The sequence below is a fragment of the Actinia tenebrosa genome, unplaced genomic scaffold (assembly GCF_029948245.1).
Source record: "Actinia tenebrosa isolate PJP-AT-01 unplaced genomic scaffold, QUT_ActTen_1.0 PGA_scaffold8__29_contigs__length_14323225, whole genome shotgun sequence".
Lineage (NCBI taxonomy): Eukaryota > Metazoa > Cnidaria > Anthozoa > Actiniaria > Actiniidae > Actinia > Actinia tenebrosa.
This window is the reverse complement of record NW_028292585.1, coordinates 6,235,810-6,251,955: the sequence shown is the minus strand read 5'-3', so window position 1 is coordinate 6,251,955 and position 16,146 is coordinate 6,235,810. Positions and strand designations below refer to the sequence as shown.

Here is a 16,146-nt window from a genome sequence, read left to right as displayed (position 1 = left end):
TTAAACAAAGGTGATGCCCTAGAGAATGGCATAGTCTGAAATGGGAAAACACAGTACATCCAAGCTAAAAGGGTCTAGAGAGAGGTTTGTTTTACTATAATTATATGGGTGCATGATATTGGGAACTTTGCATTGTCCACTTAATAAAGGGTGTCCGCTTGATAAGGGGTCTGCTTTTAAACGCCTTGATTAAAATCGAGGTATTACTGACTGTATGAAATTCAACACGAACACTAACTTACCCTCCCCTCCCTTGAAATTTCGGATATCCCACAATGCATTATGCGTGTATTTTTGGCGGCCTTCTTGTTTCTTGTTCATTTTCATTTTACGAGAAGAAGTAAAAATATGAGTTTTTTATCCTTTTCAAGAGGTTTTCTTTCTTCTTCTATAGCGGTAAGAGGTAAATGTGTAACTGGAGTTCTTGTTGGGAAGATCTCAAGGTTCAATTTTGCAACTTCGAGCCAACTTCAGGCAGAAGAAGACAGCAAATACAAGCGTCCAGTTCAACCGTATTTACGTTTTCGAAGCGACTACATCGCTAAGTTTAAAGCAGAACATCCTGAACTTAAACTTCAGGACCTTAACAAGCTTCTTTCTGAAGAATGGGCTCATTTAGATCCCGAAATTAAGGGGGAATATAAGAGAATTTATGATGAAGAGATGGTGGAATTTAAAGCTCCACTCAAGAAGATACCTCGAAAACCACCAGGGGTATTTGCAAGGTTTGTTAAGGAAAACTTCTCGAAAATTCATCTTGAAAATCCGAATTTGAAAGCTCAAGAGATTATTCGAAGGCTAGGAGATCAATGGAAAGAAGTACCAGAGGAGAAAAAGAAGGAATTGAACAAGAAGTTGGAGGAAGATACTAAACGCTACGAGGCAGATGTGGTTGGTTTTGAAGAAAAACTAAATGAAGAAGAGCTAGATTTTTTGAATCATTTAGCTAAAGATAAGATGAAAAAGCTGCATCAACAGAAACTACGCTTGCTTAACTTTCCAAAGAAGCCTGGGGGTCCATTTTTGTACTTTGTTAACATGGAGAAGGACAACTTTCCCAGACGGGAAGATGAAAACATGAAAGAATGGTTGAAACGGATGGGACAAAGATGGCGCAACTTGACAGATGAAGAAAAGGAGAGCTATTTGTTTGTGAAGAAAAGAGCAATGGAAAAATATGAGGAAGATGTGGAAGAATGGAAGTTAAAACAACAAACCAAGATCTAGAGAACGACATTGACAGACAGTTGGAACATATGCTATTCAGTACAACTATTAAAAACAAAAACAAAAAAAAAAACATAGCAAGAAAAATGCTTATTGTTATGTTAGATGTTGAAAAACCTAAATAATCAAGAAAATATTTTATTTGGTTAGAAAGATGGATATCAACAAAGAGAGTGCACAGTTCTTCCCACGAGATATTAGGAAAAGGACAAAGACATGGCTACCATGTTGGAAGACAACAATATGGAGGCTATGATACAGGGCTTAAAATAACCTACCTCATCTATTTCTGGCTGAAATGTCCAGCAAGGCAGAGATTTAATCATGCAACTTCCAACTCTGGACGGATGACCAACAGTATTTTAAGCCCTGACGATATTACAAGCACTACGAGAACTTAGGCTGTTGAATGTTCCACACAGTACTGTGCCCCTCTCATGTGTGTGGATAATGATATTGGCACAACAATGGGAAGCCATTTCAGTGTTACTGTATGCCATACCATGTACAGTAGTTAGAACTTAGTCCTAACTTCCTACTTGTACTAGTACCTCTAACAGAACAAATCTTTTACAAGCTTTCATTTTGTATTGTTGAGTTTTATTTACAGCACCTCTGAATCACATGCACGAAAGTGTTCAATTTGCCATTGTGACGTCGATCTAGGCCTTTCCATAACATTATACAGGCATGTGCCTTTGTAAGCTTTGGGTTTCACAATGTTATGGAAACACTTTGATTGACACCAACAAAAACTCTATTTGTTGCAACAGGTGATTGAATGATTTTGCATGTGTGATTGAAAAGTGCTGTAATAATAAATTTGTATTATATCTGTTTATAAACCATGTACTCCTGTTCTACTTTTAATAGCTGAGTATTTTCAAAAAACGACCAGAATTAAGGATTAAAATATATCATTATTACTATACTAGTTATTGGTACTACTTTGTGTTGAATATTCCATTTTTTCCTTTAATTTTAACCATAAAAAATTTAATATTTAAAAACCAAGAAATAAGATAATTAATATTTTTTATTTTTCTTTGAATTTATACAAATAACAAAATATATTCAAGACCATACCTTTGTTTCATTTTTTTGCATGTTTTTCTAAAATTGACAAGAAAATCGTTGGAGAATTCTGTCTTTACTCTGTTACCCTTACTTGGTTTTCACAAAATTTATTCTGCTAAAGTTCAAATTGAACAACTATTACTCTATCTACTTGCATGAATAAGTAAATTTCTATTTTTGAAACAAAATAGAACTTTAATTTTTGAAAAATATGGATATCGAACGATAAAGTAAGTTGAAGATATTCACAATAGGTAAAAATGAACATGGCGATATTAATTTTGTCAATCAACATTTTGGCAATTAACCAATAGTAAGTTCACCAATTTCCTCCAGTTTTCCGACTTGACTCTGCCTTGTATGTGTCCACAACATTTTGATGGCTAGATGACAAAAATTGTGGTAAATAAGATGAAATACTGGAGGAAATTGGAAGAAATTGGAAAACTGGAGGAAAATGTTTTTGACCACAGAAACAAAGGGAAAATTTGAAATAAGGAACATTTTCGAGCACTCATGATTTGCCGACGCAATTTATCGGTATGTCCTCTTTCCTGCAATGGTTATTGGTTTCTCTATTGTCTGAGAGGGGACCATGAATTGTTAGACTTCAAATGGTAGGTGGGGTGCTATAGTTCACTAAATATTACAGACTATTTACATGTATGGATATCAGTGATGTTTCGATCAAGTGTCAACATCCATTTCTTCTATGCCATCTTCATCATAATCTTGCTGTACTTCATCATCTTCAATATGTTCAAAATCCAGAAGGTCTTGCAATAACATGCCTGGGAATGACATCTTTATTAGGGACTGGCCATAAAGCAAGGGGGGGGGGGGGGGGGGGATGTAAAAACAGAGGGTGGATCACATAATTTACATTAGGGGTAGTTCATTTGCATTTCTTGCATGGAAACGTAGGAGGGTCATTTTTTAAATCTCATTTTAGGCTGGGCCAGCAAAATAAGAGATAATTCAAACCCAGTTTTACCCCCCCCCCCCCCCCCCCCTAATTTTGTCTTCAAGTAATTCATCCAATCACAATGTCTAGTTAAAGTTACGGCAAGATATGGTACAACTACAAATTTGATGTGTTGTTCCCACTCATGCGAAAACATCTCTAGAGCTAGATAGCTTATGCATTGTTCAATAGACCTCCTCAGCTCTGACGTAATGTTTTCCCATTTCAGACCACATGTCATTCCCTAGAGTATCATTTATTTGCTTAAGGTTTGCACATGAGAAGACACGTGAATATGGATACAACTCAAACAAAGAATATTATTCTCAAGGGAATGACACATGGTCTGAAATGGGACAACATTACACTCTAGCGCTCCAGAGCCAAGGAGATCTATTATGGTCACAACAAAGCATCTCCATTCAGTAAGGCTTTCAAAATGATAACTCTTGTGTTTCCTACCTTCTCCATCTGGTATATCCTTGATTGTGGCATAAAGACGTGTTGCACCAATGATAAGGTTGACATATTGTTGCTCAACTTCCACATGCAGATCTGCTAGCAGTCTACTTGAATTTGTAAGCAAGGTGGCCAGTAAAAACATTCCACGGCGCAAGAGCAGAAAACTATCTCTGATTAAATAAAAAGAACAGTTTCAAATGCAAGTTAACCAGTAACAACACTCCTCGCTTCAAATGCAAGGAAGATCTGTTGCAGATATAACAAAAGTAGTCAAATATATATGTACCTGCTATTATGATTAACCTTAAGAGTTTCTGGAGGAAAATTTCTAAGAAAGACCATCCTTTTGTGCAAGAGAAGCACCAGGTATTTTATTAACTGTTGAAAGAAAACAATAACTCCCTATCATTGATATCATCGCCACCAGCACTAGGCAATATATCAGGTCTACTTGGAACTTATCCAGCTTAATCGCTGCCTTGCTGGTCATTTCAACAAGTACTGTTTTTGCCAGAAATGAGGTATGCCGGAGCTCAAACTAATTTCGTCAGTAATCATGACTGATGATTGACCGGCCATTATTTTTTAGCTCTGCATAAGATTTAGTTAAGATCTGAACCAGTGACCCCACCCATGTCCCCCTCTTACCCCAACTCACAAGCCAATTTTAATGGAGGGAGAAAAGCTAGAGGACCTGGAGAAAAACCCTCATGGCAAGGAAGCCCGGGATGGGGGGGGGGGGGGGGGGTGTACTCCCCTTTATTCGCTATACATGTACGTGCTGCCAAACAGGGTATGGTTTTCAGCAATTCTACTCTGGAACAGGGTATATAAAATTGTGCTCATTCTGGGACAGAGTATATGACATCTCTCCTCTCTGGAACAGGGTATCCATTTTTGCAACACCGGAACAGGGTAAAATTTTTTAGCAATCTTGCTCTGGAACAGGGTATGAATTTCAGCGATTTTACTCTGGAACAGGGTTCAGTGGGCTCAGCGGCACATTCCTACCCTAAACGGGCAAGAGTACCCCCCCTCCCCCGGGCAAGGAAGAGAACATATTCTATTCACAAGATGGACACAAGTCTTGATCCCCCGACCACAAGTTTTGTGGAGGGGACAACACATTAGAAGCATACACAACCCATTCCACCCAAAGTGGGTTCATGCTTTCGACTTTCATTTTTCAAATAATGTACAAGTTTCATACCTCAAGACTGCAATGGCATTCTGAATCAAGGAAAAGTGGGATTGCCTCATTTTTACTTGATAAGATTGTCTCAATTAGATCTATAACCTAAAAGAAAAAAACATTTCATAATGAGATAACCCATAGAACATTTTCATTTTCACTCACGTGACAAAGCAGCCATATTGGTGTACCAAACAATAGAATTTTTTGCGCAGTTTTTGCATAAAAACAGAGTTTAATTCCAAAAGGATAGAATCGCATTGTTTTGGTACCTCAACATGGCCACTGTGATGTCACATGAAAATGCTCTATCTTAAAGCGGGTAAACCAATTCAGTAGGCATTTTGAAGAACTGGTTCTAAACATATGAGAATATATTATACTATTGTAAAAATTAAATTATTGAAATATTCAGTTATCTAAAATAATTACCTCAAATATGGTGTGATAAGATAAATCATCAGTGTCACTCAAGCAACCTTGATAAACTTTCAACAAAAGGCATTCATCTTAAAATAGAAAAACATAAGGCTTTAAAGGCTTGTTGAGCAAAGATTTAGTAGTCCCAGATTTACACGTGGACTAGCCTTGGATATAAAGTATGTTTTTACCTGACTGAGAGCAAAGATGTTTTATTAGAGAAGGAATGGATGCAGTAACCATGAGGATTGGTACCAGCAGAGACATCACAGTTGCACCACTGTCCCTTGAAATACATTGAGGCAATAATGTATCACATAACAGTGGAAGAAACCTAGATGATGAAGAAAATTATTGAAAAGAAGTTAATATACAGCCAAGGGTGTATATGCAACGTGAGACTGTCTAAGGGGACATAATAGTCTACCCTTTCACAGTTCCCTTTGCCATTTTAAAAGGTAGCCGTGCCTTTGCATCGAAGGAAGACAAACAGTGAGTCCAAGGTGTTAAATATAGGTCTCTATCATTGCAAGCTCACCATTCGTTTCTCTTAGATGCAGCCAGGTTTTAATGATTGATAATTAAGGTGAATTTTACTACCAAATAACTAATAAAAATAAAAACCTTGGAAGAAGTTCAAATTTTTAGACTCAGTAGTGTGCTGCTCATTAACAGTGCTTGATTTTTTCACACCTAGGTGATAAATGAAATACTGAGTCTGTTAATTTCAATTCTGATTCCGATGCTAGTGTGCACAGGGTTAAACAGCTTCTGACCATGATGGTAGCCATATATGGGATCTTTGACGGTTCCAGTGGAATGATTATTAAAAGTACTCACCTGTTCCTGTACTCTGATGGACAACGTTGAGCCAGTGATGATATGACATTCAGTGCCACTTGGGTAACCAACAGTGGTTCATTCTAAGTGCAGAAAACCAAATAAAAGAAGTATTTGTCAATATCTCCTAGTAAATTCTTAATAAAATCATTGTACACCACAAACGTATTAGCTGGAGAAAAATTAATAGTGTTGAAAAAGATTTTCATATAATGGAGGAGTGCAACAGAAAGGTTATAAAAAATATAATACCTAGTAAATTACTATCATAATATTGACAATTAAATCATATTTTGTACGTAAAGTATATAAAATTAGTGTTTTAAAAATGTGTTCCTTTAGCGCAGTATTCAAAATTTAATTTTTTCCCAAGAATTTAGGTGTCTGACCCATTGTTGAGAAACGAAACTAAATTTCAAATACTGTGTTGACGAGACACATTTTTTAACACTAATAAAACCAAAACACAATCATACTTTGAAAGTACATTGTGTTGTAAACCTACTTGTAGTGGTACCGTAAGCTTAAAGACCAAATTAAGCAAATCAGGTTTTTCTTCACTGGAGTTATAGGACTGCTAAATTAATGACAGAATAAAACCTGGATTAATAGATTATTTTTTGTTAAAGTGCAAATGAACCCTTTGACAATACATTCAGTACTGGTTCTGCATAAAGTAAATAGTTGATTGGTAAAATATTTCTTGATTTGAGTGATGCGTCTCTAAGTTATGAAGGTTTATACTTCCAATATGTTAATGATGATGACGTCAGGTAAGGTATTTGAGTGTTTTTGTTGTAACTAGTAATACTAAATGCTGGCCATTTTGAAAATAAAAATTGTAAATAGCTTTCATGTAAACCATGAGTAAAATAATGATGCTTTTAAAATACTGTTTCTATGAACCAGTTCGATTTTGTATATTTGATTAAGCCTTAATAGACGTCACACTCATTAGCATGTTGGAAGTATAAACCTTCATAACTTAGAAACGCATCACTCAAATCAAGAAATATTTTACCATTCAACTATTTACTTCGTGTAGAATCAGTACTGAAAGTATTGTCGAAGGGTTCATGTGCACTATAATCATATGACCTGTACGACCATGCTCATGTGCTCTAATAAAACCTTTGAAAAAAGTCACATGATGGGGGCCGGATGGGTTGACGTGTGCGGGCTGGAAAAACTTGTCCCACCCTATACTCATTTATTCGTGCTGTATTTATCAAACCACAACCTTCCACATAATAATCTTGATAAGAATAATAAGAAACACAAGTCATTCCAGCTATTCTTAGGCCTTGGAATGACCTATCGCTTTTCTCTTTTGGCTCTAACAACCTTTTTTGAAATATATTTTCCCATAGACAAATGAAGTACAGTAGACCTAATTTCGTCAGGTGAAATGTTTACCCATTCCAGACCATTTGTCATTCTCTAAAGAATCAAATTCTTCGTTTAAGTTGAATCCATATTTATGTGTCTTCTCATGTGCAACTGTTAGCAAAGAAATGATACTCTAGGGAGTCTGAAATGGGTAAATATTTCAAATTACGTCTGTGTTAAATACACTACCTTTTGTACTCCACTACTTGTTCCTATTAATTCTTCTACTTCATTTTCATGACTTGAAAAAACTTTTGATGACCTTAATAACAGCTGACAGACATCATCACTGTGCAGAACCAGAATATTCAAACACCTTAGAGACTGAACTGCACCATCTAATGCTTCCAAAAGTGAAATAGACCCATCTTTATCTACTGGCTGCCTCATTTCACCTCCCTCTCCAGGCGAACCAGGAGAACTTGTGCTGGACAAACTTTCCTCGTCATTTTCTAGGCGTAAATCTATATACTGGGATATATGATATTCTAGTAATGGCAGAAAACCTTGCACAGATGGTGACTTTTGATGAGAATCTAGAAAGTTTGAAGCCTTGCAATTTGAAACTAAATCCAAACATGCTTCATGTTTATCACCGAAAATTAATGGCTGAGCATTCAAAAGTTCCTGAATATTATCATAGACAGATTGCCGTAGTCCATTGTCTTTGGGTTCTACATCAAAATCTAATTCTATTCCTTTCTTTGGGGTACACGTTCGTTGTTTCAAGAGTTTTTGTATCTCTGTATTATCTTCTCTCCTAGATTGTTCAATTTGGCCAACTCTTGAGCTTGAATTCAATAATGACAGTATACTTTGATTGACGCTGCATACTTCAAAATCAGAAGACATACTTTTTACTCCAATATTTTCCAGCTTCAAAAGCTTTTGTAGGAATTCATTTTCACTTCCATCCAAATTATCCTTTTCCTTTTTAACATATTTTATTTCAAATGCTCTCGAATCTGAAGACTCGGCAGATGAACTTCCCAAAACAGGTCTCACAACTTCTGGTTCACTTTTTACTGGAGACTTTTGAGGCTTTAAAACCTTGTTTTTAGGTGACGACTGCATATCTGATGGCTTCTTCTCAAAAAATGACTGTCCTGTTGGGATTGATGAATTATCTGTGAGTTTTGGATACTTTTTTCTATGAGGGCTGAGGTGAATATTTTCATTTGATAATTGCATTTGTTTTTTTACTTGTTCTTTGGCCTGGGCAATTTCTTGGTCTTTGAAGTAAATCTGTGTTGTTAGATGCTCAATTTGTTTTCTCAGTTCTTTTTCTGTTCCATCAACTGTTTTCCTCTTTTCTTCTTCTATCATTCTTATTTTCTCTCGCTGCTTGGCATCTACAGCCTCATGATGTGCCAGAGTGTCATTCATGGTTTTCAGCTTTCCATCCATTAAGAACTTATCTTCCTCTAATTTCTTGATTTTGTCTTCTGCATCCAGTAGCTTAGACTTTATAAGTGTTAACTTTTCAAATAATCCTGTATTTCCAATAGCACACCCATTACTAGCATGAGTCTTACTTCCTTCTGTAGCGTTTCCTTGCATTATAGCTTCAGTATTTCGGGATGTCGAACAACTAGGCGCAGAGAAAAGCAATACAGTCGATTCATGTGCTGAAGTTTCAAAACGTGTTTCATCATTAATAGCTCCAGAAGTGCAAGTAGCTATCGTAGTAGCTGGATGGCAAACATTGTTATGTAGTTGCTTTCCCGTGGCTTCGTCTAATATATCTTGATCCAAAGCTAAATCTTCAAAATAATCTTCCTCTACAGGTCGATCGTTTGTTATATTTTCATTTATGATGCCTTTCTTTTCCTCGTAAGCCATTTCTTGTTCAGCAACAGAAGCCGCTTTACAGAGCTCTTCTGCAGTCAGATCATCCCCAAAATCAACCCCGAGGTCGTCCTCGAATGCATCAGCAGGTAGATCACTGCACAGCTCTTCTGCAGCCTGTTGATCGCTTCTTGTTTTTTCATAATAACTATAAGAACTTTTGACCTTTTTACGAGGTCGAGAATAGCTAGGACTGTTCCCAGTTGTCAAATTTTGATCACCTTTTACTGGGTTTCCCACAGGTCTGTTTTGACCAGCAGACTTATAGATAAAAGTTCGCTTCCTCTGGTTTCTAAGCCCATCATTGCTGTTCCAATTAGCCATCAGAACGAGTAAAAAGATTTTTAAAGAGAGTTTTCAGTCAAAAAGTACATCTTGTCATCGTTGTTGGATTTACCGCGAATAATACATGCCCGCACTGCATTGTGGACTGCTTGATGACTGGAGGGGATTATGGGTAATATCGCTCAAAATGAAGAAGACGGAACAGAATGAGCATAAATAATAATAAAAAAATTGCAAACAAAGTAGTTAATTTTACTCAATATATTTTTCAATACTCATTTTAACATTTTATTGTTGCTAATAATGGCTATAAATAGAAGTTCGAAGGAGTATGAGCAGTTTCCTTCTTCGCAATTCCGTCATAAAAAGCGTTATGGGGAGTTATCATTTTTAACGGGGGGAGGGGGGGGCACTAAATTTTTTTGAATGTGTGTTTCAAGGAAGGGCCTCTATTTTCTTGACAGAGTTCAATGCAAATTTGGTGCCCCCCCCCCCCCCCCCCCCGATAAATAATGATAACTCCCTAACTTAATCTATTTTTAACAAGTATCTTTAACAATATATTTTTCCCAGGGTTTTTTTCTAAGATTTCAACGTGCTGACAAAAATCTGAGTTCAAATTGAGCGACAATGTATAAAAGTGTACGTATAAGAAGTACAAGAAAATCAGTCATTTTTCAGAGCGCTTTCTGTTTTTTCTCCTTCCAGCAAAGTGAAAGAGTCTTCTGCTCCTTTAACTAGCTTCGTTGCCCTGTCAACCATAAACTCATCCACAGTCTTCTCCGCAACTTGACGGACTCTCTTCGCAGCATTGGAGATGACATCATTCACACATGCCTTGTGCTTCATAAAAAATGGTCTGACGAACCGGAAGTACATAACCTCGGATCCATTCAACCTTCCAGGAGCCATACACCACACCAGTAAAAGGAACTTCAGTAAACTGTAACTCGGCATCCATGAAATAAAAATTTCCATGAAGCTCATACACGAGAATACGACCCAGTACATCAACCATTTCGTGTCACTCTCAAAATCTGGGTTTTCAATGGCGTTGATAGAAGCACACATTGGGAGGATCAGCGAGAGAATGTTGCACAGAAGAGCTGCTGCATAGCCCTCGGCAAGGTACAGCAAAACAAGAAGAACGATAGATAGGATTTGAATACGACGTGGTATACAAATGGTTTTCTCGATCCTCTCAAGGAAGTCGGTAAAGATGTTTTTGTGTGCCAACAGGTTGTCCAACTCCTCCATCATGTACGAGAAGCTTACCTCACGCTTGGGGCGAAGAGTGGTTATGGTTTGAGTGGATATTGATTCTGGGATGTTGCTAGATTCCATTCCGTGCTGTTTGAAAGCGAGAATGAAACAGGATCAACGAAAAACATCTTATTGTCTGATTGACTGATAAGTTTGATTGCTTGCGGCATTCAAATGCCGTTAACCGAGCGCGCGCCAAAAGTCTCAAAGTTAAATTGGGCTTCCTGTGGTGTAGTTGGGACAGACAAGAACTTGCTATGCTTGCGTCCGGTCAGTGACAAACGCATCATGTTTCTATAGGTCACTTTGTGGATGTTTAGAATTTTATGACTAATTTTACTCCATTAAGATGCTATTGAGATAAATTGGATGTTACTCGGATGTGACTGGAATGGATTGGTATTGACTGAAATGGATTGCTAGTGACTGGGCCTTAGTCAGCGATGACTGAAAAATTTTCACTTTTCACTTTTTGAAAGGCCATGGATAATCTTAATATATAGTAAAAACATGTCCAACTTCTAAAACTTGTTTTCCTCTTGTAAAAGCCCGAATTTTGAGTGTTTTTTAATTTTGGAAAATTTGGAACCGCACGTACATGGAATGGACTGGACTTCGGTTGACTGGATCGTACGGAACGTATACGCTCTTTTACTCCGAATTTGCAGGTTTTATCCAATAATTTTTATCTTATTATTGATAACTAGTGATTCCATTCCAAAATAATGCAAAGAAATGCAAAAATGTTTTTGTTTTTGTTTTTTTTTTTTTGATCACGGCACTGGTTGAAGTCCTATGAAGCCGGTCAGCGACAAAAAGTTTTTCAAAGGACTGTACACATCATGTTTGTGTAGGTGACTCTGTAGACGTTTAGATGTTTAACACTAATTTTTCTCTAATTTTTTCTTAAGATGCTATTGAGATAAATTGGGGGTTACTTGGATGTGACTGGAATGGATTGGTTGTGACTGAAATGGATTGCAAGTGACTGGGCCTCAGTCACGTTAGTGACTGGATCTTGAATCACTAAAAAAAAAATTTTTGAATTTTCACCTTTTGAAAGGCCATGGATAATCTTAATGTATAGTAAAAACATGCTCAACTTCTAAAACTTGTTTTCCTCCTCTAAAAGCCCGAATTTTGAGTGTTTTTTAAATTTGGAAAATCAGGAACCGCACGTAGATGGAATGGACTGGACTTCGGTTGGCTGGATCGTACGGAATGCATACCCTATTTTTATCTCCAATTTGCAGCTTTTATCCTATGATCTTTATTTCATTATTCATAACTAGTGATTCTATTCTAAAATGTTGGGGGGGGGGGGGAAACGAAAAAAAACTTTTTTTGATTGAGGCACTGGTTGAAGTCCTGTGAAGCCGCTCAGCGACAAAACGTTCTCACAGGACTGTACACATCATGTTTCTATAATGATAAAAGGGTAAATTATACACCGTGAAAAGATGAAAAAATTGAAAAATTTACTGACGTTTCGGACGCTAGTCCTTCATCGGTCCAGCGTCCGAAACGTTAGTAAGTTTTTTTATTTTCTTCATCTTTTCACGATGTATAATTTACCCTTTTATCATTACTGTTTCATTAGAAACACCGACGCAGCTCACACTAGTTTTTAGCTAATTATCTCTTCATGTTTCTACAGGTCACTTTGTGGATGTTTAGATTTTAACGACTAATCTTACTCCATTAACATGCTATTGAGATAAATTGGATGTACTCGGATGTGACTGGAATGTATTGGTTGTATGAAATGGATTGCAAGCGACTGGACCTCAGTCAGTGACTGGATCTTGAATCACGAAAAACAATTCTTTTTGAATTTTTACCTTTTGAAAGGCCATGGATAATCTTAACGTATAGTAAAAACATGCCCAACTTCTAAAACTTGTTTTCCTATTCTAAAAGCCCGAATTTTGAGTGTTTTCTATTTTTGGAAAATCAGGAACCGTGCGTAAATGGCACGGACTGGATTCGGTTGCTTGGATCGTACGGATCGTACACGCTTTTTTACTCTGAATTTGTAGCTTTTATGCAATGATTTTTATTTTATTATTCATAACTAGTGATTCTATTCCAAAATGATCAAAAAAGCATGCAAGAAAAAACTTTTTTTTTTATTGCGGCACTGGTTGAAGTCAGTCTGTGAAGCCGGTCAGACAACAGTTTTTCAAAGGACTGTATACATCATCATCATCATTATGATGATAATTATTGTTATTATTTAGGCACGATAAGTTTTACAGCGTTGCTTATGTGGTTGTGTTTTTTTTTAGAATTACAACTATAATACCCCATAATATATACAGTCAATTCAAAAAACGTTGTCGTCGACCGGCTCAAGCCTACGCGACTGGACCGAAAGCGAATATGGGTAAAAATGGCACTGAAGCGGTTAAATATTCGTTCTGAATAAATTGTTCCTGCTAGAAACAATCCATCAAATGCATGTCTTTGGGTTTAGGGAAAGAAAAACAAAGTAGTTATGATTCAGTTCACAATCCCGAAAATACGAAGGCATTAAAAAAAAATCTCCTTCAATATTTCCCGCTCGCCTACGAAGGCTCGTGCTGTAAACCAGGCATAACTAGTCAGATAAAATTATGGAGTCAACTCGGCTTCAATGATTGCTACCCAGAGTTCCTTTCGGTCCAGTCGCGTAGGCTTGAGTTGGTCGACGACAACATTTTTTGAATTGACTGTATCCAAATATCTCTTTTCCTATACCCTCTCTCTCTTTCTCCCTCTCTGTCTGTCTGTCTCTGTCTGTCTGTCTTACTCTCTGTATCTGCATAATTTCTCTGGAGTGTTTTACAATTGCTATTTGTTAAGTTCTTTTTTAATTTGTTCTTGAATGCAGATTCACTGGTGGTAACTCTGATATCATCAGTAAGATCGTTCCAAAGCTTGGAACCCTTATGTCGCATAGACTTCTTTCCGTAGGTTTCTGTGCTGCATTTGGGGAGTTGCACTTTGTTAATCCCTCGTAAGTTGTGGCTATAGGTGACTCCGTGGATCGCTACAGATTTTTACGACTAATTTTCCTTCACATGAAGATGAGTGGTTACTGGAAAAGCCATGACCAGTACCCCAGGCAGTCCAATCTCGGTTTTTGTCTGTATGGTATATTGCGAACATTCGATATTTATGAATAATTCTTTATTTGTAAGAGAATCGTTCAGTAGACTTGCATGAAACTTCTTGTCTATTTTAATTATTTGTACAACGAAAGTCTTTTTTCTAGGTTTTTTCTTACCTTATTTAGACAAGTTACATACATTAGTAAATCACAAAGACACCTTTTTAAATTTGTAATTAAAACCAGGCAACCAGAACTAACAGCAATAATTCAAGAATAAGATGACAAGTGTCACTAGGCTCTGTATGAACTGAAAAAACAGTGTGAATCCGAATAAGACACAATGAAAAAAGCACAAAAATAGACATAACACTGTTATGATTTGATTAAAAATGATTTAAGAAAAAGTACAACAATAAACCTTCTCTTGAATTTTGTGTGTGTGTGTGTTTTGTGAACCTTTTTAAGTTTTCCTTTGTTCTATGGAAACAAAAGACATGTTTTTGTAAATTGAATGAATTCGCGATAGTAGGCTAATGACTTGCATTGTTTTTAGGAAAAAAATGGTTAATTTTCTCAAAACTTGGAGGAGGAAAGTTGTACTTTTCTTTCTTGATTTTTTTTTTGTTTGATTAAATTTTTAAAAACGTCGTCAAAGCTCGTCAAGGCAAGACAGACCAGAATCCAATGTGTGTACATCTGTCATATTTACGTGTAACCAGCGCGCGCTCAGTTTGATTTTGATATGCAAATTTATCGTATTCTGTTGTATGTTTTCATCCGTTATCGTTGACGTGTACAGCTTATTGAAACTCACTTCCGAAGTCTCTTTGAAAAATCCTTAATATCCAAAGGCTTTGAAACGAAAACTAGTAGAGGGCGTAGATATTGAAAGACATTTTATTCAGTTAGTTAAAGCAATCTCTGTCGCGAGAAATTTAAAACGGAAACAAGTTATGGGATACGGACTTCACAAGTTTGTGGGAAAAGTAGACCCCAACTTGATCTGCAGTATTTGCGTAGGAGTATTAGAAAAGGCTGTGACTACAATATGTGGACACTCATTTTGTGAAGACTGCCTCGATAAATGGTTGGATCGACCCCAGGCGAGATCTTGTCCAAGCTGCCGTTCTCATGTTCTGAAAGTAGATCTCATCCCGGTCCATGCATTAAGAGGGATCGTGGATGGACTATCTGTTCATTGTGATAACAGTGAAAATGGATGTGAAATGGTAATGAAGCTAGAGAAGCATCAAGTCCATTTAGAGTCGTGTCCCTATGGCATGGTCGAGTGTAAGGCTTGCCATTCTGAAGTCAAGAGACTTGATCTGGTTGATCACCACGAGGAGTGCACTGTGCTCCAATCTCTAGCGGCCAAGATGAAAGGCGAACTAGCGAACGACCCAACTACAGAGAGCCTCTACACTCTAATCGCTGAACTTAAAATCGATTTACAGAACACCAAATCGAAGCTCTTTGAATCAGAAAACGAAGTTTCAAGAGTTGGACGTCAGTTAAAGAGAATGAAGCTACGCATGCAAATCGACGATGATCTTGAATACGACCCCGAATGGGATCCAGACTATTCCTATGGGTACTCCCCCTCGAGTATCGCCCACCTCAGTAGCATCATAGCAAAATACTTACTCAATAAACCCTACTATGTAGATCGTAATCGGGTGTTCAATGCTGTGAAGCGTTGCCATGACTATTATCATAGCTACGCCAGTTATTATCAAGATGTACATATGTTACTTGCCACTGCTTATGCGAGTAACTGGTTCACTGAAAACCAGAGAAGTAACTTTGAATGTTGGCTTAACAATCTGACCCGACAAAGATTTCTGCGTTGATCCGGGGAAAAAACAATGCTCAAGAGAATATTAAACATAAAATGTGGAAACACACTCAAAGTCAAAGGGCGTTTTCCTAGCCTGGGCACAGACGGACGTTCGTTAATCTTCCACTCTTTATGGGATTAAATGTCTTTCCCCTTAGACGAAATTGTTAAAAAAAAAGTATTTGTAGTGTTAACGACAATGCAGTCCGATTTCCTTCAATGATTAAAAAAACCTTTTATTCTGGATT

At 37.1% G+C, this 16,146-nt stretch overlaps 3 protein-coding genes and 1 pseudogene across 3 annotated transcripts; 2 read left to right on the top strand and 2 right to left on the bottom strand.

The window, feature by feature from the left end:
• The first annotated feature begins 311 nt into the window (after positions 1-311).
• On the top strand, positions 312-2,161 carry LOC116297037 (transcription factor A, mitochondrial). Its single transcript, XM_031705172.2, has one exon. It carries the CDS (start codon positions 349-351, stop codon positions 1,225-1,227), a length of 879 nt encoding a protein of 292 aa, XP_031561032.1. The 5' UTR covers positions 312-348; the 3' UTR covers positions 1,228-2,161.
• An 84-nt stretch (positions 2,162-2,245) lies between these two features.
• On the bottom strand, positions 2,246-9,817 carry LOC116297036 (ATR-interacting protein). The gene is made up of 9 exons (XM_031705171.2): positions 7,761-9,817; positions 6,688-6,759; positions 6,183-6,265; positions 5,534-5,676; positions 5,355-5,431; positions 4,941-5,027; positions 4,017-4,108; positions 3,731-3,900; positions 2,246-3,095 (listed from the first exon to the last, which is right to left on the bottom strand). Exons 1-9 carry the CDS (start codon positions 9,741-9,743, stop codon positions 2,992-2,994), a joined length of 2,811 nt encoding a protein of 936 aa, XP_031561031.2. The 5' UTR covers positions 9,744-9,817; the 3' UTR covers positions 2,246-2,991.
• A 462-nt stretch (positions 9,818-10,279) lies between these two features.
• On the bottom strand, positions 10,280-11,157 carry LOC116297068 (receptor expression-enhancing protein 5 pseudogene; annotated as a pseudogene).
• Positions 11,158-14,865: 3,708 nt separating this feature from the next.
• On the top strand, positions 14,866-16,144 carry LOC116297046 (E3 ubiquitin-protein ligase NRDP1-like). The gene has a single exon (XM_031705183.2). It carries the CDS (start codon positions 15,015-15,017, stop codon positions 15,909-15,911), a length of 897 nt encoding a protein of 298 aa, XP_031561043.1. The 5' UTR covers positions 14,866-15,014; the 3' UTR covers positions 15,912-16,144.
• The last annotated feature ends 2 nt before the right edge of the window (positions 16,145-16,146 follow it).

Bases quoted from the DNA above. Each gene is read 5' to 3' on its own strand.
- LOC116297037 (XM_031705172.2), top strand. From the start codon at position 349: ATGAGTTTTTTATCCTTTTCAAGAGGTTTTCTTTCTTCTTCTATAGCG.
- LOC116297036 (XM_031705171.2), bottom strand. From the start codon at position 9,743: ATGGCTAATTGGAACAGCAATGATGGGCTTAGAAACCAGAGGAAGCGA. The intron at 6,760-7,760 runs GTAGTGTATTTA...TCATTAATTTAG, and splicing joins CAAGTAGTGGAGTACAAAAG to CAGTCCTATAACTCCAGTGA. The intron at 3,096-3,730 runs GTAGGAAACACA...TGTCATTCCCAG, and splicing joins GGATATACCAGATGGAGAAG to GCATGTTATTGCAAGACCTT.
- LOC116297046 (XM_031705183.2), top strand. From the start codon at position 15,015: ATGGGATACGGACTTCACAAGTTTGTGGGAAAAGTAGACCCCAACTTG.